The sequence below is a fragment of the Anopheles ziemanni genome, chromosome 3, assembly GCF_943734765.1.
Source record: "Anopheles ziemanni chromosome 3, idAnoZiCoDA_A2_x.2, whole genome shotgun sequence".
Lineage (NCBI taxonomy): Eukaryota > Metazoa > Arthropoda > Insecta > Diptera > Culicidae > Anopheles > Anopheles ziemanni.
This window is the reverse complement of record NC_080706.1, coordinates 73,823,859-73,849,566: the sequence shown is the minus strand read 5'-3', so window position 1 is coordinate 73,849,566 and position 25,708 is coordinate 73,823,859. Positions and strand designations below refer to the sequence as shown.

The window sequence follows — 25,708 nt, the reverse complement described above, 5'->3', positions numbered from 1 at the left end:
AGGGGATGTCCTTTCCCGTCAGTAGTCGTTTGATTCCTTTTAAGATAATTGAATTCCGGTCCATTTAATTTCGGCTGCCAGCCACCGGCTCGGAAGCTTGAAAGAATCGCACGGGTATCGACCCAATGAGGGAACGGAGCGGTGAAAAACAAAAAACACCAAAGTCCCCAACAGTCGGCTTCCGTGCAAGAGCCGAGAAGATCGTTGAAGCTAAATTTCGGCAACGATTTATGTCGTCTTTCGACCACTTGGCCACGCTTCGGAACGGGTCTCGAACGGTGGTGCGGGGGATTACATTCTACCTGCCGTTGGCCGCGCCCCAAAGGGATCCAAAGGACCACTTTTCGTCGGCTTGCCGGTGCAAAATTTGTGTCCTCTCAATTTAATTAAGTCTCAATCTTAGGGTTTTTGATTTTTTTATTCGTCCGTTTCCTTCGGCCCGGTTCGAAACCGTGCCGATGGGTTTCTTCATGGAAGCGCCCGGCAAACCCTCGTGCTAATTAATCAGAGCTCTGCGGGTAATATTGGGATCGAGCTTTTTTTTTCTTGCTTTCCCGTCCTACCTGGTCCCATTTTCACCGCATCGTTGACTAAAATTGTCTTTCCATGCATCGTCCACTTAATTATGGGTCGTTAATTAGAGATATTGCGACGTTATTAAAAACGTGGCGCGAGAAGTAGGAAAAGTATGATGACTGTGTGAAACTCTCCACGCCATCACTCAAAAACAAAGTTTCCCGTTCGGAACTTCGCAAACCCGAGAACCAAATTTGAAACGAGTGCAAGTGGCATATCAAGCGAATTGATTTTTCAAGCAACTGAAGTGATGCGTATCATAAAAACGTAGTGTTTCGAAGTGGCTTCAAATTCAACGTACGTTGCATGTGACCCTTGACGGTCATTTGAGTCATTATTGAGAGTGGCTTGAGCGATTTCCATCCGCTCGATGTGGCTTCTTGAGTAATTAAAAAGAAATGTTAAGTCAATTAACACATTTGCTATTTATTGAAATATTTCAAAATCCAAACCGAAAACCAATTAAAACAAGAAGTTTAAGGATATTCTTTGTCCAAATCCGAGCCTTTCCATCAAAACAAGGCATAAACAGGCCTTTAAAATGAATCGTATGTAATTCAAAATGGAGGCGCCCAGTGTTTTGTAAAAGTAAAGGAGTAAGGGAAAAATCATGCAATGATGGTCAATAAAACTAAACTGGTTGAGAAAAGAAAACCTTGATTTGAAAATTGCCACGTTCAGTGTGTTTACTCATACTAAAAACAATTGACACTTGGCCAAAAGTTCAACCGTCAAATGTCGATGGAGCCGCCTGGTGTTTGACAATATTTTCTACAAACTACTTCTTAGACTCGTTTTCATTTGTTTAAAACACTCTTCACCGTTTGACCAGGATAGAGTAGCAGAGTCAAGATGATGGAAACGCAATAAAACGACACATTTACATTCTGCAAAGTGATGTAGCATGGTGTTAAAAATTTCATACTAGAATTCACATGCACAATTTAAACCATAATAAACCCCACACAATGGCAAATCCTTCCCCCCCATCCGACCCCCTCCAGTGGAGTCACTTAGCATATCCTCGTTTGTAATGAACATTTCCCCTTTCCAAGCCCATTCGGTGCGTTGCATGAAATCACATTTCCTGGGAGAGCCATCATGCTGAGAGGCTCTGGTGAAAAAATGGAAAAAGGAAAACCCTAGTCCCAGCATCGAAAAAATCGCTCCACTCAGACGGAACTTTATGGAACAAAATATTTACACTTCATTGGGTTAACACATCCTTGGCCGGCACGCTCCGACACGCCAACCACCAACGGAGGAACGTCGAGGACCGGGCGTCTCCATCGTCTTCGGAATCGGCGTCGGCCGTTGGGAAGAGATTGCGTACATAAATATCCCGCCTATTACCCGGCAGCCGCTGGCTGACGCTTGTCTGGATTTCATTTTGGGGACAGTTTGTGTTTCGTTTTTCCTTCATCATATTCACTCCTTTTATGTTTTCGGCCCCGAAATGGTAACACCCATTTGCCCGGGTGGGTTATCTAGTCAAACCTGTTTCGTTTCATAACACGCATGAGTAAGGCGTATGATTGAACCTTCAAAGGGAAAGGGGAGTGTAGAAACTTGTGTTCCTGCTTAGATTTAAAAACACATCGAGCAGCGGTGGTCGGGAAGAGATAAACGCCTTCCCTTTATGGTCGCCGAGGAACCGACGTTGGATTATATGCTTTTGATATTTTTTCAGCTTTTTCTCTCTTAACCGTGTTTGAAATGTTTTTTTTCCTCATCGGTGCCATTTTGACACGTGCTGCCTGGGCTGAAGGCCACAAGCAAACGAGTACATTCCGTGACGAGCGGGCACAAGGGGAGGCGGGGATGTGTGGGTGTGCCATTATTGACGCACCGTACCGGTCGTAAATATGGTGACGAAGACGACACATTATGATAGCTCGCGGGTAATAATGATGTTTTGCAATAAACCAACCAGCCAGCCTTCCCCTACCCTGCCACCGCCCACCTGCACCTGCCATTACCGTGTGGGAAGATTTATGTTGCGCTGATGGATGATAGAATTGCGATTACCGGAAGAAATAATGATGCGGGAAATGGATTTTTCACTCCAACGTTTCTTGGAAGCTGGCCGGTGGGGCGGTCGGTAATGGAGAGGTGGCAGGGAAAACGAATTTTGTGCTTTTGCTTGGTAAGCTAAGAAGACAAAAAAATAAAATAACCAACCCCCGGAATGGAAATGGGCTGCCATGTGAAATGCCATTAAGCGCCGAAACGAAACGAGACTTGTTGGGGAAAAAATTTTCCAACTCGCCAAACCGACTCGAAGTAGGAAGTGGAGCGATTCGTGCACAGGCTAACCCGCATCCGTTACTTGCCGAAGGCAATTAATGTCAGGCCGGCGCCGACAGGAAGTAGAAAGAAGTCGGCTTAGGCAGGGCAAAAAGGGGTCGGGGTGTATCCGAATGCGGATTTTCCTCTCAATCCGGCCGTCGAGAAAAATGTTCAACCGAACGTTAAAAATAAATGAATGCGCGAGCGAAAAGGAAAGAATTTTTCTGCGCGCAACAAAGGAGGAAAACTCTGGCAACCGGTTGAAGGTGCACTAATGCCGTAAAAGCAAACTTTTTTCCCGCCCAACTTTCGCCGTAAACATGCACGAAACGGGCGCATCGACAGCCGAGGCCCGGCGCAAACGGTGAAAAGTCATTAAAAAAAATACCCCCAAAGAGAGGAGCGGAAAATAAGAAAGAAGTCATAACAAACTGCGGGTAGGCCCTACGATGCCGGGTGATTAAAACGTCATCATGGCCCGTACGGAGGAGTTTGTGCGCCGGCGTATCGAGTAGGTGACGATTGATGCCGGCCGGTGTCGACGGGGTTTTATTCGTTTTTATTACGGAAGTTTAGGTTTATTGCGCCGCAGATGTTGCAACATTCCGGTCGATAAGAAATCCGGCGGTACGGGCGAGCGGTCGGTGTGAATCAAATGCGGAGTTAAACAAAACTGAGCCACCTTGGAACCTACCAAACGGCATTAAATATGGAAAGGTAATAACAAATGTTGAAATAGTGGCCCGACTTTATTGCATTTGATAAGTTCAGTGTGGCATAGCTGTCATTCTTTATATTTATGGAATCAAAAGAGCTTCATAAATTTTACTCGAGCTACACTATTTTCGGAAAATGTTCCACATTCCGGGATGGGGAAATGCATAAAAATCATTCGTACGAAATTAAACTAATTATAATTCCATAACTACAAGGAATCAGTATACTTTGTGAATTTTTAATATTACACTCGCTTTTCCGGGAAAATTTATTGATTAATTTTTTATCCTGGAATCCATTGGAGTTCACAACATGAAAAATTCAAAAATAATACCTCATATATTAAAAACGTTGGCTGTAATTAAAAGATTCTTTGAAAAAATAAGAAAACCAACCATGTGAAAACCAACAAAAACTTTAAATACTTGAAAATGATGATCTTCACTTACATTGTGCGTTTGATAGCTAATTGAACTTATTCGAACAAAATAATTATATTTTTGGATTTCCAGCAAACTTTGGGCATCCGTAAAATTATCCAGAACATTCGAATCAAAATTGTGAATAAAACACCACCATAAAATTGAGGATAAAATACTGGAGGTGAAAAAGTTATATATAACTCACCCGAAATAAAAAGGCAAAATCCAGACAATGGAAATGTAAAATTCGATATTTCGATGAGAAAAAAATCCGTAAATAACCTCAAATAGTCTCAATAAGGTTTCGGCAGCATACGTGCGTACATCGTGGGAGAAAAAATGGTTCACCAACATGTTGCATTTTGACAAAAAATATGAAAATAAAACGAAAGTAAAATCTTCAAGCTACATAAATATGAACCACGCAGCAACATTGGTGCGTTACATTTTTACTCAACCATCTCCACTAAGCTGTGGAACGAACCAGAAAGAAACGGTATGAATGTAAACCTCCACCTTTTGCAAACAGACGCCAAAGCAATCCAATATATTTATATTTTTTCACCCGCCACGACGGCGTCTTTCTCCGACGTCCTATGGCTTGAAGATGAACCCACCGGCAAAGACGAATGATGCGACTTGGCCATTGCCGGCTGCCGGAAAAGGCCGGTTTTCCGGGCGCCCAACACAACAGCAGAATGTTGATGGATTCCTTGCCGGATCCGTGGCAGCAAAACAAGATGAACGCCGGCGCGTAAGCCTCGCTGAACAAACCTGCTCCGGTCGGATTTTTGAGCTTTCTCCCTCGCGAGACATAGTAACCGTCGAAGGGAAAGTCAGACTCCCGTTGAAACCACGACAAGAGTGAAGTGAACGGATCAAACGGCACTGGCTTAGCCAAAGGCAATGGCGGAAGAACGTGAGTAACTCTTTCTATTTCCCCAAAATTGCTTCGCCACGGCGAGACGAGACAACTTTTGCCACTGACTCGGCGACTCGGCTGTCTTCATAGCGGAAAAACCGCTCGGGAGGGAAACATAAAAAGCAAACTTTCCAAAGTAAAGCATTCTAAAAAAAAACCCTCGACCCGTCCTTTTGGCAGCTCCCGTGGACCCGAGCGAGCAATGTTAGTGCAAATTTGGGTAAGGTTTATCAAACATCATCCACGGGCCACGGCGCACACTTACGAGCAAAGAGGTTCGCGGAACTGATGATTTACAAGCCAGTTTTCCAAAGCGCGAAAGGCTACGGTGAGTTACGCTCGGGCTTAGCAATAATAATCCTACAGCAAAACAAAGCACAAAAAGAATTTCTACAAACATCATTTTGAGGTGTTCCACACTCCGACACACACACACATACACACCGACAGGATCAGCAGTGTGTTACCGAGCAAAGCAAAGCGTCCCCGGATGGTACAACTTTAGGCGCAAAGGATTACTTTTGAAGCGCCATAATTTCATCAGACATTATTTCAGTATTTCTCTTGCATCTTCTATCCGTTTGGCCAACCGACGTTCCTACGCACACACACACACTATAAAGACACACCGTTTCGCGTTATCATCCGTAATCAATTACGTACGCGCAAAGAGAACAAACGAAGTAAGAATAAATAACAAAGAGGATAAGAAAAGGCAAAAGAGATGATACCGTTTTCCCCTCCCCAAACGGAAACGGCCACCCCAAAAACATGACCCTCCCGGTGGGCCGTTTGGGTATTTTTTTTTCAGTTTTCCCACGCTGGCCATTATTACAATTACAAACGGCCGTCTTCCCGTCTTCCTGCGCCCTCCGTGGAATGACAGGCAAAAGCCCCACGGCACCTTGAGGGCTCTCGAAGCGCGAACCCCGGTTCGGTATGTTTCGTGCGTCACGAGCTGAGTGACGTTGATGCGTTGGCCAAAAAATGGGCGTTACGTAACGTTAATGCCCGGTTAGGAAGGAACCGAATGGGGTGGGAGAAAAAAGTATTTATAAAGTGAAATGTGAAAGTTTGTTTTTACTTTTACCCCAGGAGAGTAGTTGAAGCTCACAAATAAAAAGCTCACCGTGGAATTATGGACTTAAAATTCATAATAAAATAATGACGCCATATCATTTGTGATGTTTCCACAAAAGATGCACCATGAAAGTGGAAAACTTTGTTGCAGGAGCAGTGACTAATTAAAGGCTTTAGTAATTATTCTGCTTATCATTAAAGATTTTTAAATTATTCATAGAATGTCACACATTGAATTGAAACATTCTTCAAAATCTACTAAGTATTTTTGTAATGAAATTTAAAGTAGCTAAATTAAAATATAGTTTGTAGTAAAAATTAAAATAGATACCATCAATCAAATTAAATTTAATCATATTTTTCGATTACAATGAAAATGATATTCTAAAAATGGCGCAACACACAAAATGAATTAATTGAATTAAATTTGCAATTTCTATGAAAATGTGCCACCCAGAACGTTTAGCTGATGGAGGAATTTTCGTGTTTGGTGGTTTTCCAATGTTAAACATCATCGAGCGAAGAATTCGAACCTCACCGAGTGGTTTTCTTTGTGGACGCTTCGTTCCCGGCCGGCGGAAACTTTCACCGCTCGTTACACGTCGTCGACGGAGTTTCGGGCAGGAAAACTTTCGCCACAAAAGCCACCAAAAACCCCCGACAGCGCCGGAGTTGGGCGCATTGACTCGCAGTTCCGTACAACAGTCAGACGCGATGCGGTTGAAATACACGACAGCGGCGGCGTTTTCCTCCAGGAACCGTGAACGCCAGCATGACAGGCGCTAGACGAACCAGACGAACCAAAAAGCTTCTAATTTGAACCACGCTTTCAACCACGAGTGACTTGCAGGTCAAGCGTGCCGGTGAAAGCTGAACCCGTTGACAGGTAAATTGAAGTTTGGCTGTTTTAGGGGTTAGGGTGAAAAAAAGAGGGGACGAACGTGTTCTGGAACGCGCGATCGACAATATAAATTGTCAGAACACCGGTGCGCGCGGATATAATTGACCGAAACGGACGGACGTGCCCAGAATTCCGGGACGCCATTAGCAGCCACATCAGATGACTCGAGCCCGATATCGGTGCGGGAAAGGCACAAGCGAGAAGCGATCAAACCGATCGGGTGATTATCGAGCTGGTCGACACGGAGTACAATAAAAGGTTCCTAATGCTGACGTGTGGAGCTCTGTGGACAACACTATCCGGCAGTCAATCAACACCGTCCGGTTGAGGTTTCACCAGTCTACGGTTTGACACCAACAAGCTGCTACAGAAGTGACGCGATATCTGACTGCAAAGTGCTTTCCATCGATTGTAAACGTTGATTTGGGCTTTTTGTCGTGTTGAATATTTGGTTACTTTGTGTTATGGATGTGTTTTTGATGAATATCACCGGTTGAATTATGTAAAAAATATGAATGAGACTTACAATGTCAAAAAGTAATTATTCAAATGAAAAATGTTGACATGTTTAGCACAAACAAAAATTACATACGTTTAGCTGCTACGAATGAGCCCAAAACTGTGGGATTATTGTTGACAGTTTGAATTTTGTTCATCTTTCATGAGCGGCTCTAAGAGTTTGGGTAAAACAGAATAAAGTCTGACCATAAGTAAATTGAGCCAAGGAAAGCGCGCTACTGTGGTGCATCTAGTGGCGGCAGCAGGAAACTGGAATTTTTAGTAGTTTTAGTAAGAATTAACAATCAAATTGTGAAAGTTTCAGACTTGCACTCCTCTTTTTCGCTAAATTGAAATTGAACGTGCGGAACTGAGCCCGAGTGATAGCCCAAGTAATTTTGTGGATTTTCTGTTAGCATCTCTTTTGGACTGTGTTCACTATCCTCAGTGCTCATTTCACCACGTTTAAATTTAGCAAACCAACATTTGATGGTTGAGTTTGGTAAAGCCGGGGCCTCAAAACTTTTTATCATGTCAATTTTTGGCTTCGACTGTATTTTTCCCCTTCAAATAGCAATACTTCATCATCTCACGAAATTTCTTCTTTTCCATGATTATTCAAAACACAAAAGTTGCGTCACACAAAACGCTTTAGCACACTAGGTTATTGTCCGAGTGCTGTCAAATTTTGATACAACTCGTTTCAAGGTTGATACAAACTAAAAATGATACGGATTTAAATCTACTAGCGCTTTCGATGTGTCATGATGCAAGCATATATATAAACCTTTTTCGAACTAACTGTCGAAACAATGGCGGAACGTAAAAAAGCTTTACATCGACTTCTCTTTTTATCGATCTTACTTGGAACAAATTCGATCGAACTATTAGCCATTTTGTTAATCCAAGTCATCCTGTTTTGGGTTCATTGGTTTCATGACTTTGTTTGTAAACATTGTAACTTGTTCATCAAAGAAACGGTGCGAATTTACTTAATGATTGGACTTCGCAAATTTATTCGTGTCAGGCTAGTTCGTACAAAATTTGTGTTTTAAATTTGGTATTGGATAAAAGTAATTATTTCTGAAATTAATGCTGTTGAAATATTGAAACTGTAATCTTATAGTATTTTTAACAAAAGATTTCCGCTTGCCTGAAATAGACTAGTTAAAAATGTATTATTCAAAATATGTTTGAATTGTAAAGTATTCTTCAAACAACGATGTTCTATCATCCGGAACGGGCGCTAATGAAGATTAACGCACTACATCGCGCCAGAAAGCGAACGGCAGCCACAATGAATAGCAATTACATATCGTAGAACCCAAACACACACACAGACCCGTATGTTCCAACATAGGCAACCAAATAGAAGCGTGTTTGCGAATGAAAAGTACCATACGTGCTGCCTCATCCGTCAGCATTTTGGTTTTCTTTTTCAACCTCAAACCGCCCATTTTCCCTTTTTCCTTTGCTTTGCAAATATTGAACCACACGCATGCTATCCACCCCTTTTCCCAATGAGGGGGATGGGAGAAGGAGGGTTCAACCGGCAGGAAATGGTCCGCTGCCGGCACGTTTCAATTTCACCTATCGTCGGATTTAATCAACCATCCATCATATGTTGCAAGCGCACCGTCACACATGCTGCGGGGGTTTCGTAAATGGAGACTCTTAAATAATTGATCAAGCATCCAACAGGCAAGCCCACACCCAATGCACACAAATACACGCACGGAGAAACCGTAGCGTTGCACTGCTCCGGAAGGTTGGTAAACTGAGTTTGCGCTTTTCATTTTATAAATTTTCATGTTGCACTATCTGCACTCCAGATCTTACGGTACGCTTTCAGCGAAAATGAAAAATCGGGGAAGGAAAATTCGATTAATCAACAGTAACATCGGTTGGTAAAGTCAAATGAAATCAATATGCTCTCAGTAAGGGTAGCAATAAGCGAATGAACTCTAACTTAAGATATTAATTTACGAGTGTTTTTAATATAATACGAAAAAAATGTAATTATATTCACATTTCACATTTGTCGATTTCTACTTCAAAATATAAACTATTGGCCCTTATTGTGAGAAATTCTCCTAGCTATATAAAATAAAACTCTAAAACTCGAGAGAAAAGTATCATTCTGACTAGCGCATAAGATAAAACAACCGCAAGGCAATAAAGCTTCCGCTAAAGGTATCCAAAGTTTGGTTACGTTTTGAAAAGCGTGTGAAAAATTACTTACGATAAGGAAAGGCAGACACACCCTCACGTCTATACGCAATACGAGCGTGCGAAAAGCCAATGTTGTCCGAAAATCCAATCCAAAGTATTCTACTCTCGTGTTCGCTAACCATTAACCGGCCGTTTTTTCCCGCTGGCCTTGATTTCAAATCATCTTTCGAGTGTTGTTGAATGTCTTTTTTCGCCCCCCTCGAATCGCTTATAGGTTTAAATTTACAACCGAGCGTTACTGTACTCGCGGTAACACGATTTTCACGAACACGCAGCAGTAGAAAAAAAACAAAACGAAACACAAGCATATAAACAAAACATAACCGAGGAAAGGAAAACATCATCGGTAACGGCTTGGGAGAATGTAAACCGTTTTCCTTTTCCTCGACGATGAAGTGACGAAGAAGTTGGCGCGAAAGATGGCCGAGGTTCGGGCGGCCATTCCCTGCCCTCGTCTCTGTAGCATTTTTTTTCAAGGTACAGCAAACAAGTTAAGCAACTTGCTAAAGCGAAAAAATAAAACCCGCATGTGAGCTAACACGAGCCCATGAGGTTGAAAACATGCAAACGAACGAAAGCAATTTTCGTTTCCACCAAAACAGCTCCCCAACACGATCGGATGCTTCGCACACTTGACACGCAATTAGTGGGAAGACGCCTTAGCAGGCTTCAAGCATGCAATCAACTTGATTCCGGCCCGGTACCGGGTACCAACCAGTCGCCATCTGGTCAGACACAATTTGAAACCCGCCAAGAAGGGTAGCGTCCCGTGCAGCAGATGGGAACAACGGAGCGCTGAGGTAAAGAAGCAAACCCGGAGAATGAAGAAGAAAAAGTTGGCCTAACAAGCCAAAATTTATCATGTCCTGAAGAGGCCTCCGGAAGTGACAGGATCCTTTCCCTACCGTGTGTTTTTTCTTCTCCTCTTTTCTCTTATGACAAGAAGCCGTGCCTCTGATCTGATCAAAGCTGTTATCAACATCGCACCGTCCGACCGGGGATGACCCCGTTTGCTAACTGCGCGATAATGGGTTTGCGGGTTAGGGCTAGAGGGTACGCGTGACGAGAGGTAGCCTGGGTAAGATAACCATAATTAACACGGCCCACCGAGTTCCTCCTCCAAGAAAAGCGAACCACAAGAACACACACCCCCCCAGCTTGAGTGGGGGGGTTCGTTGTTTGCTCTCACGTGGAATGACGTGGTGCACCCCGGGAAGGGGGGACCGGGGGAAGGAAAGTGTACCAAGACCGAGAAGCTCACTCGGGCACGTTCCATTACATGCGCAAACGTTTTCGCTGGCGTTTCAAAGATGAACTCGTTCAACCCAACCTCCCGACGGAGGGCGATTTCCTGGAGTTCGTTCGTCGTATGCCTCTTCGGTCGTATATTAATTGGACGGATGGTAGGTGCAGGTGACCACCGGCACATGCTACTTCCCAGGCCTCGTTCAAGAAAAGGCTCCTAAAGGAAGCGCACCAAACGAAAGACCTTTATCTGGGAAACATTGTCCTCGCGGGCGGTGACTGGAGAGAGGCCTCTAGCTCGTGGTCGACTACCTTCCACCCGGCGGCCAAAAGTCACGAACCCGAACCACCACGCTGGGATAGTATTCGCAACCAACCTCTCCAAAGGGGTCGTGCAACCGGTTTCAGCGTAGTTGCACAATAAAATCTGACATCTGAGAAGAGGCAACTCTCGGGAAGCGCAGGTGGCATGGGTTTGGGAAAATTTATTCCACCTTATCGCTATCGTTTACTCCAAGCTCGCTAGCGCATCGCAGCCTGCAAGGATGCTCGTTCGTTGTGCTGTGGTACACCATCGACGGCGTCGACATATGCACGGAAGATGGCCAACACAAGTGTGCGCAATTGCATGACGTAGGGTGAACCAAACGGGACCTCGCCTGCTCGAGATGTTGCTGCGTGATTGCAGGCGGAAGGGAACGGACGTGAGAACCGGGGCAAACGGTGACAGCGAAACCCGGGCCACTCGTGTGCCATACATCGTACTCGGCTGTACACGGAAGCTGTCTGCTCCGTTACCGTCAAACCGGTACCAACAATCGGATAAAAATAGGGAAAGGAAAATGCATCGGCACGGAATGCTGTTTTCCGTACCAAGGGACGTGGGCGGGACGAGTGTTTCGAATCGAATTAAGATAAAGACGTGAATTGATTTCCTTAAAACCGTGGAGGAAACAGCGCAGGGCAACACGTGCAAGCTTGCAATAAATCGAATTTCCGAACAAATGTGAAAGTCGATGCCGCAATCGAATCGAATGCAAATCGGTCGCAGGGAGGATTTAAATTTCCACCCCCAAAGCCAACCACACGTCGTTTCCCCACGTTGTTTCTCCGACCGCTTTAACTGGTCGGTGGCATAATGGACGAAGCTGCCATTTTGTAAACCATGCTGACAGCTGGGGTGGGGTGAAAGACGATCGACTCCGCAACTTATCAATCGAAAGCAAATGGACCCAACTGATGCACGGATTATTGTTGTACGGTGTGTGTATGTGGGTGTGCATATGTGTGTGTGTATCATCTATCTAAGAGATGTCACTTTGATAGCATTATTTAATCACTGCGATCGGAGCTGGAGGTAAATGTGCTTTGATTTATTATCGACTCGCTAATCTTTCATCAATCCCGGTACCGCTCGCGACGAGCGTTTGATGAATAATAATGTGCGGGTACACATACACACGCACACAGTTTTAATGCTAAAAGTAATAAATTTACAACCTGCAACGTCGTAGAAACCGTGCGAAGTGCTCAACGTAAGAACAAATTAATTTTATTTAAATTACCATCGTTATATATGATTTTTTTCGAGACAATAGTTCCGTTAAGCGAAATTAGAGCAAGTGTGGTAATTTATATAAATAATTTGGGCAAACTGTAATTCTGCATTTCTTAGGAACTAAGTGAATCTTTCCAAATTTGTTTTTCTCCCAGCTGTAGTTTAGTTTGTCTATAGAACGAATGAAAAAAATGATACAGAACGTAATCACCATATGATATAACTAGGAACAATAACTTTCGAGGGAATAACAGTTTTAACGAACAAGTGAGCAAGACAGGTGAACTTGTCCGATTTTAAGTTCATGCTGATTAAAGAATTAGATGAATTCTTGCTATTATTCGCTTCACAGTTTTTTTTTCTCGCAAAAATAGGGCAAAACATTGCCACTGTATTTTTTAACGATTTTTCTGATTTAGATCGAAATTATGTCAAATTTGGATCAATTTCATCGATTAATATAAAAAAAAAAAAATGAAATGAACAAACACGTAAAAAGCCAGGCTCGAGCAAACCAGTGAAGGGGCCAACGAAAGGGCCAAAGATTTAATTCTATAGTTAATTTAAATAAAATATTTTCAATAATATCTGTAACAAGTACGTATAGTCCTCTGATTCGATTTAAAATATGTTTGCGAAATTCTAGAACACTGAAAATAGTATACTATCGAGCCCTTTTTAACGCACATGAATACATGAAACGCAGAGCAATCTTTGAAAAAGACGAAATGCTTTCAAACCGTCCAACTCTGTGCAAATATGTTTTTCAGTCGGCGAGTGATAAAAACGGTTTGCAAAAATTAGCCAATCTAGTATTTAGAGACAAATCATGTATAACATTTGTCGATATGATATCGGTGAATACATTCCGCAGCTCCTTGTTTGGAGTTAAACACGCAAAACACCGCTGGATGCGATTTGTTTGCATCGGCTAACGACTATCAACGATTACACGAAGCGCAAAAAAAATGACAGCAAAACTGATGTTTGTGCATGTGTTCGCAGTCATTTGCAATTCATGTAAACTTAGTCTAGTAATCCTGGATGTTTAGTTTTGCAAAAAGGCCAAAGCAACCTTTGCTATTACACGATCAGTTAAATGTCAAAATGTGCGCAAATGAAATAAACACTGAATGTGATTTTATTTGCATCGGCATCACGAACATAAATATCTACACAAAATGTAAAGCAATGATAGCAAAACTTGTATTTGCGCGTGTATTTGCGGTACTTTGCGCTTCATGCAAGCGTGGCTTTAGAGGCACGGTTTCTATGAAGCATGAGAAGAACTATCTTAGGAGCATGTAATACTTTAGTTTAATGAGGATATTCATCTTCAAGACATGACAGTTCAACACCTTTCAACAAAAAGAAGTGGAATGCGCTGTGCTTCAATTAAACTTGCTTCTACCTCATCTTTATCTTCGAAATTGTTTAGCTCTTGTTGAAGCTCATATCTAGTGTTGGGTCGCGAGCGAAAGAGCTACCTTAATCGCTCCGCTCACCTTACTGAGCGCGCTCAGCGCGCTCCTTACTTAAAATCAGGCAGCTCCGCAGCGAGCGATTCGCTCTTCAAATATCGCGCTAGCGAAAGGAGCCCGCGAGCGCAAGGAGCCCGCGAGCGCAAGGAGCCCGCGAGCGCAAGGAGCCCGCGAGCCCAAGGAGCCAGCGAGCGAAAGGAGCCCGCGAGCGTAAAGAGCACACGAGCACATGAAGTACACGAAGCGATGAGCAAATACATTTTCATCACCGATCACCACGCGAACCGATACCCGAATACCATTGCATTATTTTAGCATTTCCTTTTCTCGATCGTTTCGTCGTTACCGTTACACGAAAAAAAACCAAGCGTAGATCGATACATGCGCACATGGTGGATAAAAGACACGTGTAACTTGATACACGCCTACTTCGCCAGTTTATAACGGTACCACGACTGCCGGTGTCTGCAGCATGTTTTTGGCAAAAAGCGCCCGGGCTCCTTTCGCTCGCGGGCTCCTTGCGTTCGCGGGCTCCTTGCGTTCGCGGGCTCCTTGCGCTCGCGGGCTTTTTGCGCTCGCGGGCTCCTTGCGCTCGCGGGCTCCTTGCGCTCGCGGGCTCTTTGCGCTCGCGGGCTCCTTGCGTTCGCGGGCTCTTTGCGCTCGCGGGCTCCTTACGCTCGCGCGCTCGTCGAATCGCAATTCGCTCACTATGGAGCTACCCCTCGCTCATCGCTCACCGCGGTGAGCGTGAGCCTTCGCTCCGCTCACTGAAAAGCTATACTTGACCCAACACTACTCATATCATTAGTAAAAAGGATCCTGTCTATATGTGGTAGTAAACACCTCGAATCAGCATATATGGTAGAGAGCTGGTGATTTTCTCTTAAGCTGTTTTATTCAAGCGTCCAATCATCAAGAACAAAATAAAAGACTCGTTCTGTAAATTATGCACGCTACTTTTCTTTCATTCCCTCAGATACAACCCTCAATCTACCTTTGATTCTTCGTTCATTTCCAACCCTTATGGTCTTATCATCTACCACGACGTAGACACTTGGCGTTCTCTCCCTCCTTTTTGTCACGAGCTCATTCATTTCTTCTTCCACTATCCACAAGGGTGACCCTTTTGAAACTGTCACCGGTGGATAGGTTGGTTGACCTGCTTTCCAGCTGCCTTTACAAATTGCCGTACCATTCCCGACAGGCACACTTTCGCACACCCTTCCTCCGTTGGCATCCTTCCGGTGGTCCCCTTCTGTGCTATAATAATTATCTTAGTGGATTGGGGAAGATGAGAGAAAATCCTTGAACACTTGAGCAGAAGAAACCGTCTCAAACGAATGCGAGAAAAAAAAGTCTTTCAAGACGCGCCCCGTCATCACATACCGCTGCTCGGGAGATGATTGGCACAATGTGAAAGTGTTGGATTGCTGCAAGAAAGTTGCCCCTTGGGGCACGTCCGTGTTGAAGAAGTTTTCTCACCGCTCGCTACCGCCACGCACTAGCCACACCTTCAACTCTTGGTGACTGGTGTGTTATTAAGTATAATTTGATTTATTTTCATTACCACACGCGTCAATCATACTTTCACGTGTTTCTGACTCTGAGTGGTTTCGTGGAATTGAATCGGGTTACAGTGGGAGGGGGGAAAAACAAACCGCCCGACGATAAGAAAGTTTCGACCTCGAGTTGGACAGGGTTAGGTGTTGTTTCCACCCACGGGAGACAAGGGAAACTTATGGTTCCAGTTGTTGCACCATATCATTGGCAAAGGGAGAAGCTGTGTGAGTGTTTGTGCGGGTATGGTTTGTATGCATCGAAGTAACTTTTGAGGTCCAGTTTAGGACTCCCACCGCTGCAAAGTTTATCTAGCCAACCTCTATTATGGTACCGCACCTGAACGAGATCCCGCATCCGACAAACGTCCACTTGACCACCCAGAGACCCAGATTCCGGCGGATGCGTTTTCCAGCACACCGGGAAAACCAGTGAGCGAGGAAAAGTTCACCGTAAAATGGTGCTACAGCGCTCGTCAAATTAATAGGAACCCCGGAAAAAGCAAGCGGGCCTTCACCCTGAAACATGTGGGTCAACTGTTCCGTCCTTCGACCCCGGGAAGTGAAAACTGTACGTTTCGCATCACACACGTGTGTGTGTGTGTGTGTGTGTGTGTGTTGTGTGGTGTTACCACCTCACGTGAAGTATTTCATCCGCTCGGTTTCGCGTGAATTGGGAATGGACCTCCGCGGTGGTGCCAGTTGGCCAAAAGCCAGAAAGCGGTTTATTTAGATACAACCACCCGCACCCCACGACACAAACACACACACATACATAAGCTCCCTCACAGACGATGCTCCGGGATGGAATAAGCGGATAAATCTCTAGCCCGAAATGAGCGAAATAAGTGGTCTGGTGGAAAGTCGCGAAAAAGGCCGCTCGAGCATTGGGTAAACAGCGTGCTCACACACTCGAGCAGCCGAGCACCGTCCCGGGTGTGTTTAAGTAATTAAATGCGAAATCTCGGTGTACACTCCACGTAGCGCACATCTTTCCAGGGAAATGGGGAAAAGCGGGCGCTTTGTCATGGCGTGATTTATACGGCCACAACCAAAAACGAAGTGCATGGCCGGTAAGAATATGCAAATTAAGGCAACCAAACGTATCTTTTTCGAGCGGTAGAATTTATCTGATTTTGTGCAATCGTTTGAGTAATCAGTACGATCACTAACATTGCACCCGTTATTTTGTTAACAGGTAACTCAAAATTAAAATGCCCTGAACATTGCCAAATTAACTTTTTCTCATCTACATCGAAGATTTTTTAATTTTTTATAACTTTTAATCTCATCTACGCTTTGTTTCGGAGTGTCATTCAGTTGTAATAGGTTCCGTATATTATTTAAATTCAGTTCTTTTTTATCCTATTGATTATCATAGTACTAAATATTGTCCAACTTTTACTGAAGCTTTTTAGTATCTTTGTTTTTCTAAAATAAATAGCTAAGCAGTTTATCTATTATATATATATTTTTTTTTGCATCAAGTTTTATGAACACTAAAAACTCGAAAAATATTCAACCATAATTTAAACTCTTCACATATTCAGTTTAAGCACCCCAAATGTTGAAGATTCTTTTGATTCCTGGTTTTAAATAAAATCATCTAAATTTCACATTATCAACTCAAATTTTTTAGCACACACAAAACAAACATAAATGATCTTTACAGTTGCTTAAAAATAGTAGCACAAAAAGAAAATGCATAAACATTGGGATTTAGTTAATGCTGCCAAATTATTCACGATTGTAATAAAAACAATCATCAACGCTGGCCACACTAAATCATCCATTTTTTACTTAGATTATAGAGATTTTGGCCATCTTGGTCATTCGTGTATGAGCTATCAAAATATACCTCTCAAAACAACTTAATATCATAAAATAGAAACTTGTGTCCAAAACTGAATTTGGTCCGGTGCTTCGTGGAAGCGTATCAAATAAAGTTTAGTTGAAAAGGGTTAAAGGATAACTGTAGAACAAGCGTAAAAACATAACCATCAGGTAAAGGGTAAAGAACACAACTCTTTTCTTCACCCCATCTTTACCGAGCATCACCGGGGCGTCAAACTGATAATGCATATAGATTTAAAATTGTATTCCAAGCAGCTTTGAATTAGCTAACTCGAACAATGCGGAGGGACTACTTCATATCATAGTGGGTCTTATTTAATTTTGATTTAAAAATACCTACACCCGAAAGAGGATCAAATAAATTTTATTTGAAAGTAGAAAACCATTGCATAATGTTCTAAAAACAATCGATCTGCTAAAAACAATCAATGAAAGGTAACAAAACAGAAAAGGGATAAAGCATGGTGAACAAATATCTTTGAATGTTAGTGTGACTATGAATCCAGTGTTGTAATTAAAATAAAGAAATTGATCGCCTGCTTAAACTTGTTCGATTTATTTCACACCTTTTCTCGACAACGGTAAAACGCGAGCCGTACGTCTTCGATCGGAAGCGGATTGTCGACGGTTTGCCGTAACTTCCCTACGTCTACAATTGTCGATTCGTCAGGCCACGTCGATTGGCCCTCCTGAAAAGACATTACTCTGATGGTTACCAACAACCTTTGCAGCTGCACCACAAGCCGATGGTCCGGACCCAGCATCCGTCGGAAGGTGTTCAACCGCTCGGTGACGTACGCCAGAGCTGGATCTCCGTGTCCTGCTCCGATCGCTTGCCGACACAGTCCGAACGTTAGATTACCCTGGGCAAGCGAGAGGAGCAAGTTCCGCGAGCCAAACAGGTCCAGGTAGATGTGCTGCGCGACCACGAACACATCCCCGCAGGCGGCATTGTTCTGACCGAGCAGGTAGAACGCGTAGTCCTCGAGTGCTTCGGCGTATGGAGTGCTGCTTAGGCCGTAGTAGTACCCGGCTCGGGAGATAGCCTGTTGGAGTAGTACTTTTGCCTTGCTGAAGTACCGCTGGCCCATGGAGGCTCGAGCAAGCTGGCGGAAAACGCCCAAAGCTAGCCGGGTATTCGATGACCGGTCGAGTAGGTTCAGCGATTGCACCGCGTAGAGGTAGCTAAGGCCGAACTCCTGACCTTCATAGTGGTACAGGGAAAAGTTCTGGTACACACTGGCACATAGGTCGGCTTCCGGGGTACCCCGGGTGGTTAGATTCTGCGGATAGATGTCCTTCAGTCGCACTTTGATTCGCTGATAGACATGACTACCGTCGACGAGCTTCCCGGAACTTGTGAGCGCACGCAGCAGTTGTACCATCACGGTGAGTTCCTCGACAGACCGGGCGTCGGTTTGCTTCAGGCTTAGCTGGAAGATCGAAGCAGCTTCCAAGTGCCATCCGGCGTCGGCCAGAAACGTTCCGATGCGTAAGCCACACCGGTAGTCCGTCCAGCTACCTCCTTCGACGATGGCCCTGTAGCGTTCCTCGAGCCGAGCGGGGAGTGACCTCTGCGCACTTTCCAGCCACTGCAAACAGCACACCAGCTTGGCGGACTTTTGTGGCACATGGTGGACAAGGTTACTAAATTCCACAGGATCGGCGAGGAGTTCCAGAAGTGCGTCTCCCAGCGAAGGATGGTCGCACATGTCGCACAGAACGTCCACCCGAATGGCGATAGGCAGTTGCTCGATCTCCCTCCGATACCGGTCGTTTCGTGGGTCATCCGAGAATCCACTAACGAGCGCACGTAGGGCAAGGGCGTACAGTGTGCCGGCTCCATTCACCCGCGGCTCCTGCTCCGTACAGCGCCTTCCAAAGTGCAGATCAATCAGAGGCCAAAACCGGTCCCGCAGTCCCATGGTCACCGGAAAGCACACCTGCGGTTCAAAGTTTCACACGACAAAACAAAACAAACTTCACCTCGAAAGGTAATCACGGTAACCACCCGTTCCCTTCCCGCACCGAAAAAACAAAAAATCCCCTATCCCCGAGCAATCAACCTTTCTCCACCGGATTGCAACCACATACTGACACCCGGGCGCGTCCCGTTGGGTCGACCTAAGGTCGGTGGGAAAACATTTCGAATCATCAGAAAGTTCCAATACCTTTCCCGAGCAGGGATCGGTTCACGGCATCCTACGGTGTAACAAAATAGAACAAAAACACCCAAGCGTTGGGTCCTCTTCTCGGAACGGTGAGATTGTTAATTTAAAGTTTGTTCGCATCGGTAATAAACACATCACCCCGTATGGAACGACCGCAAACGATCTGGAACAAATGAACATCAAAAAATTTGAAAGGGAAATATATTTTCCGTAACAAAAATATTCGCAAAAGACCTTTTTGGAACAAAGGTGAGAATTACAACCGGTGCAGGTTTATGTTAACATATGAAACTGCACGATCACGGTAGAACCATCCCAATTGCCCACCATTCCCGCCATGCTCCCATTACACATTACCACACGCACAATAAAACACTCATTTGCCATGGGCTCTTGCGTGTCATCCGTCTAACCCTATTGTTCGTTCGGGGTTTTCCCAAAATGGAAGCGAAAGCCTTTGCTCCAACAATAAAGAACGGACCGACGCATCTCCCAGCGGAGTGGTACTGGCAAAGGCACGGCTCCAAGTAAACATCATACATATTTTGACACCCCCTCCACCTCGTGCGGCTTCCTCTTACCGCTTTCCCCAATGTGAACCACAGTTGGAAGGATGTGCACCGTACGAGATAACGGTAACCACCGTCAGGAGACACACCGCTTGTTCCCACCGGGATGGCTATTTGAATGGCAGTGTTACACATTGCGCACGATCTGCTATCACCTTCTGGGAGGCGAGGTGGGTGTCCATGTGAACTGTCACCCGACTGCTGGTGGAAGAATAATTTAGACACGCCACACTGGTGGGATTTGGCCAATCTGCTGACCCGCCTTCGGACTCCAAGATAATGAGGTATAACAATATTGAGGGTCGAGGATGTAAGGTTCCCTGATGGGATTCCCGTAGGTTTTTCCCAATTTTCTCACAGCACCGAGGCATATGTAAACGGTTCTAAAGGCAAGTTAATTTCAATCTCACCGTAGTTCACTTAAATTAGTTCTAAGATCGATAAAAGTATTATCGTAATGAGGAAGAGAAATTATTAAGAATAGTTGTTTCCTGTTAGGTAAACCTTGATTACAGTTTGAAGATATCAAACAACAATTTTAAAGATACACTACATCAATAAAGTCAGTACTTAGCAGGCAACAACAGAAGCAAAAGTCATTTGCTTTGTGAGGAACAATAATTTATCAAAAGTAAAAATGAGGGGTTGTTCTTTGCTCTGACAACACAATTTTGATCATTTATATTGGTCTCAAAACCCTCAATCGTCTGAATCATATTTAATCGTCCAGTTCGATATGAAATTAAAACAACAGGTTCTTGATCAAATTTCACCACTTCTTTCGTTTTTTAACGCAAAATCACTCTAGCTACAGTTCTACGATTAATTTTCAATAATATGAAAACTTACATAACAGATAGTTTTTCCCTTCATTTTCGTGCTATCGGGTGATACTCGGTTACTTCTCCACAGTTCCTTTTCTGCCCATTTTGAAACAGAAAGGAAGTAAATTTATTATCAATCACAGTTGAACTGATTAAAACGTTCATATTTCATGTCATAAAACCCCAAACAACCACTAAAAGACAAGCAAAACACAATACAAAACATGATGAAACATTGTGTTGTGTACTCTCACTGTTTTCTCGCGTGTTTAGTACGTGACGGCATAATTTTTTGGCATACCTCGGGAACCCAAACCCGCATCACGTTCGAAAATGCCTCAAAATGAAGAGGTTCGTGCAAATAACAATCCGTAATTTTTACTTATAGAAAATAATAGTTGCTTACGAAGCAAATGGCTTTTGTTTCTGTGTTTGCCAATTGTGTACTGGCTTTATTGGTGTAGTGAATGTATGGGAAAATAAAATGGTTTTGATGCTCCAATTTATCGATTTTGTTTGTAAGTTCAAAGGAGATGAGAATTGAAACAGATTTTTGAATGTTAGTTTGAAGTTTTTTTTTTTTTGAATAGTACAGAACCACACGAGCGTAAAGTGTTTATTATTCAAACATGATCATTTCCATTGCTACGGCGTTTTGCGCTACCCATTGTTCATACCACACAGCTTTTGGTTTTTATATTTTGCATTATGACTAAAGTTAATCAATCTAATACCAATTCATATTTAGTTTTCCAAAAAAGAAAATTATCGGAGATAAATTATTATATAAAAGTATGCGGCGTCCTTATAAACTCTTCTGCAAATACCACAATAACTTTCTATTCCAAACCCATTCCAAGCAACGGCAGGTAGGCAAGACAACGACTGTCTGACGTGAAGAAAACGTAGCAGTATTGTGGCACTGGGAAAAGTTCCGACTAATGAGAGCTGTAACAAACAGGTAAACAAAAGGGCTTGACCAAAGGGCGAACGATGTTGGAAGGGTTAATCCTGCCCGCTCACAGCCCCTCGGGGGAGTTGAGTAGTGAAAGAGATTCATTAGCAGATAATCGGTGATGCTATTTTTCTTTCCATTAATCCATCCTTCAGCGTTTGCAAGGAGGAAAAACAGGTACGACCAACTCGGCATCGACGGAAGGAGTTACACGTGATGGCCCCGGGAGCTATCGGAGGGTAGCAAGTGCCAGGTCGGCTCCTGTTACCCTCTAGGGGTAAAGTTGGCACATAATTAACACACACACACGTTCGCTCAATCGTAGGTCATATCCTGTCGGCGGTGGAACTACTACGAACGTGCATAATTGACATACCTTACCCCGCGTTGGTGTTGGTGTAAATCTCGATAGTTCGTCGATAAGGATCTTCTGACGGTACACGCCGGGGGTAAAAAAGGGCCTTCCTGCTCGTCCTCGGTACTTGCGCCGGATGCCTAATGGATACGGATCTCCCGGCTGGATGGCGAGCTGCACGCTCTGGTTCACACTTTCGAACGAAGCGGAGGGAAACAATTCCGTCCATAATGCAACACCCTCCAGCCTTTCGATTTTGACAGCCCTTTGAACAATGGATTCGCAAGAAAAACAATGATTTTGCCACCACTTCCTGCCTGCGCTCCGGAAAGAAGCAGGCAAAAAGTGATCAAAGCAACCCCCCGGACGGCGGAACCATGGCCTACTTTTTGCTATTTCGGCTACAAGAAGGTCCAGGGTGCGGCCCGATTTTCCGAGAAACTTCGACAGGACATCAAAGCAGCGAAATCCTTTTGAATGGCATCGCCTGATGGCGAACGAAACTCGAATCAAACTAGCGAAGCGTAAAAGTTTTGCCTTCACCCTCTGCATCGTGTGGGTTCTGACGTCACGCGCAGGCCTTTGCCTATCCGGCAATCTCAGCGGGATGTTCCTCGGTTCTCGGCTCCCAACGTGCCTTATCCGTAACAAGTTTATCGGATCGATCGAGCTGGGCCTCCTGGGGACCTCCCACAGAATGTCGAGAGTATGCCTCTCTCCAGGCACAGCTGGCTCTTGTCTGAAGCCTACACATCGGGCCTCGGGATGGCCTCCGGAAGGCACTAAGCCGTGTGTGTCCCAGCCGGCATTAGAACACCAGCGTTGGTGCTTTAACTCTGTAAGTCTGCTGCCAAATACCAGTTCCAGTGACAGAAAACCGGTTCTCCCAAAACTTCTGCTGGGCGGTAACCATTATCACGCGTTGCCTCTCCTAAGGCCGCACCACGTTGCCGGCACGTGTACATGCTCCACTTCGCAACTCGTAGCTCTTACTGGCGCGCTAAAGTGTCTGTCGATGTCAGCTTTTTGAATCCCAAAGCCGAACAACCAATCGAACCGATCCCCGGAGGTCCCACGAGATTTTGGGTTCCACCTCTCGCAGGTACTACCAGGCTATGCCTATGCCGGCTCACAAGCACCTACAGAATAAAATGGAACGGAACAGCTGAGCCTCGGTGCCATGCCGTCCCAGTCATCGCCGTCGTCGTCGTCGCTCGTTCTTTTTGCCAATCCAATTTGGCCGAGTAAAGATCATTCGTAAGCGGATTTGAGAGTGATGTAACTTTTTGACAACTAGCCAACCGGGTGCTGCATCCGCCCTCGGGGGGCTGTTCATTCTCATCTGCCGAAAGTGACGAAAAACCCGATCCATCCGCGAACCCTTTACGTCGACCTACATTCGATTTCGTTTCTGTCCGTTTTTTTCACCTCGCCCCTCGGTAACACCCTTGGCGCTTTCGTGCCAAATACGGAATCTCGCAGAGGTTCCCGCGAAAACCCGACCAAACTGGCCTATTGATCGATGCAAATAAGCCGATTTGTACGAGACGACAAGGGCGTAGTAGTGAAAAGCCCGCCCGAAACGGAAACGGCTTTAATATTGGAAATGATTTTACTCCTAGCATACAGTTGCTCAATAGTAGATTTTTTGTACATCACTTAAAACACATTGTTCATCGTCAATTAGCCCTAATTGCTAGCATCGACGGAGCAAGAGTTATTTTCCTGAAACTTCAATCAAGTTGATAGATATTTCCATAATACCTTAACGTGAATAGTTTTGTAAATTGTACAAATGTTTCAACTAAAAGGCTTGTTCAGGTGTTTTTGTGATGCTTTAACAGTTAATAAAGTACGAATTTAGGGTATTTCCATATTATCGATACTATACTCTATTTCATACGATTTAAAGCAGAATGTCGCTTGAAAACTATAATGCGGTTTTATTACAGTTTTGTTTTGATTTGTTAGGATTAACTGCAAATTTTATCTCTGCAAAAACATATCAATACACAATGCAAGTTGATAACCCAATCTGCTAATAAAGTTTGAAACAAGTAAATGAATAAAAACCGTAGGTTCTTTTAAACGATCTGTACGTGAGAGTAACAACAAGTAAGTTCAATTAACAATAAACGACGAAATAAAAATTTACATCAATACTGTTCCAAAGCCAGTAAAGTTACACACAAAGGAAATAAATCAATAAAACCATATCGAAAATGATCTTTATAACATAGAATTAAACTAGGAAAATCAAGAAAATTTGTTTAACTGATTTCCAACACAAAGATTAAAACCTTGGGGCTGTAAAACAAACACCAAGATGGTTTAAATTATAATTCGTTTGAATAATCAACTCGAGCACTTCCAATCAACTAGCGATTCCATCCTTGAGAAAACCAGGTCACTTTACTATTCAAATTGCTATTGCTTCTAAAAACAATCGGAGAATATAAAACACATTCACCCACCATACTTATTACGCCCCGGTAGACGCCCATGAATGCTGATCAGTCCTGGTAGAAGCCCTTCGAGCACTGCGGCGGGTTGGAGGCTCCGTGCCTTAATTACACTCACCTGTAAAACAAACGGAAACAAAATGCCAAAAATTAGTTCAACACGATAAAACCGATGATCCACGCTGGGCTGGTGGAGCGTTCATTTGAAATTTAAATACGAATTGACTGCGGTACCGTTGGTGCCACCCTTGGAAGGCGAAGGTGTAAAATAATGTTCTCATTTGTTGCAACCGAGCCCCGGAAAGTGGTTCGACCGAACGTTTCCAGTCACCCGGAGTGCTTACGATACACGCACTCTTCCACGTCGAGGTGGAAATTTCGGAAAGAAAAGCACGTAACCGGTTCAAAGAAAAACGAAAGACGACTTACAAACCGAGCCACAAAATCAACATGAAACACGAAAGCTTTTCACCTCACAAATCATACCGCTTTTAAGTTTTGGACTGGACATTTTGGCTTTACATGTTTTGCCTACTTTTGTATCTAATAACTTCTTAAGAAACTTATCGTGGCGTTCGCCGTTTGTCTCGAAGTCTGTTTATGTTTGTGTGATTGTTACAAACTCAAAACGAGGCAAGCAAATCACCAGCGATGGCGCATACAATTTTGTTTCAAAAATCAATTTGAAACCCGCACGTCCAACACGAAGAACTGGCACGAATGAAAAATAAAACCGTATTTTTCGTCATTCCATCGTGACCTTGTTAACAGAAAGCTAACACAGGAGAAAAAAACTGATCCCCAAAAGTTTTGTGCTGCGCTACTGAAAAAGAAAAGGAAAACATAGACGGAATGCATACCGAACGGAAAAGCTGAAAATTGGCAATTCGCAAAACGAAAACGGAAGGACAGTTGGTGATGATGGCGAAACAAAATTGGCCAGTTTCGATGTCGTTTTTTTTCTTCCTCGCTTTCCTCTCCCCATGCCCAGCGGCCAGCCCCCGGGTGGGTTCGATGGCTGCGACGTCCTGGCAATCAACT

The 25,708-nt window shown here is 44.0% G+C and overlaps 1 protein-coding gene across 1 annotated transcript; it reads right to left on the bottom strand.

Moving 5' to 3' along the window:
• Nucleotides 1-17,891: 17,891 nt before the first annotated feature.
• On the bottom strand, nt 17,892-19,256 carry LOC131285450 (amyloid protein-binding protein 2-like). The gene has a single exon (XM_058314305.1). It carries the CDS (start codon nt 19,254-19,256, stop codon nt 17,892-17,894), a length of 1,365 nt encoding a protein of 454 aa, XP_058170288.1.
• Nucleotides 19,257-25,708: the final 6,452 nt, after the last annotated feature.

Excerpts from the sequence above, each read along its gene's own strand:
- LOC131285450 (XM_058314305.1), bottom strand. The coding sequence starts at position 19,256 with ATGGGACTGCGGGACCGGTTTTGGCCTCTGATTGATCTGCACTTTGGA.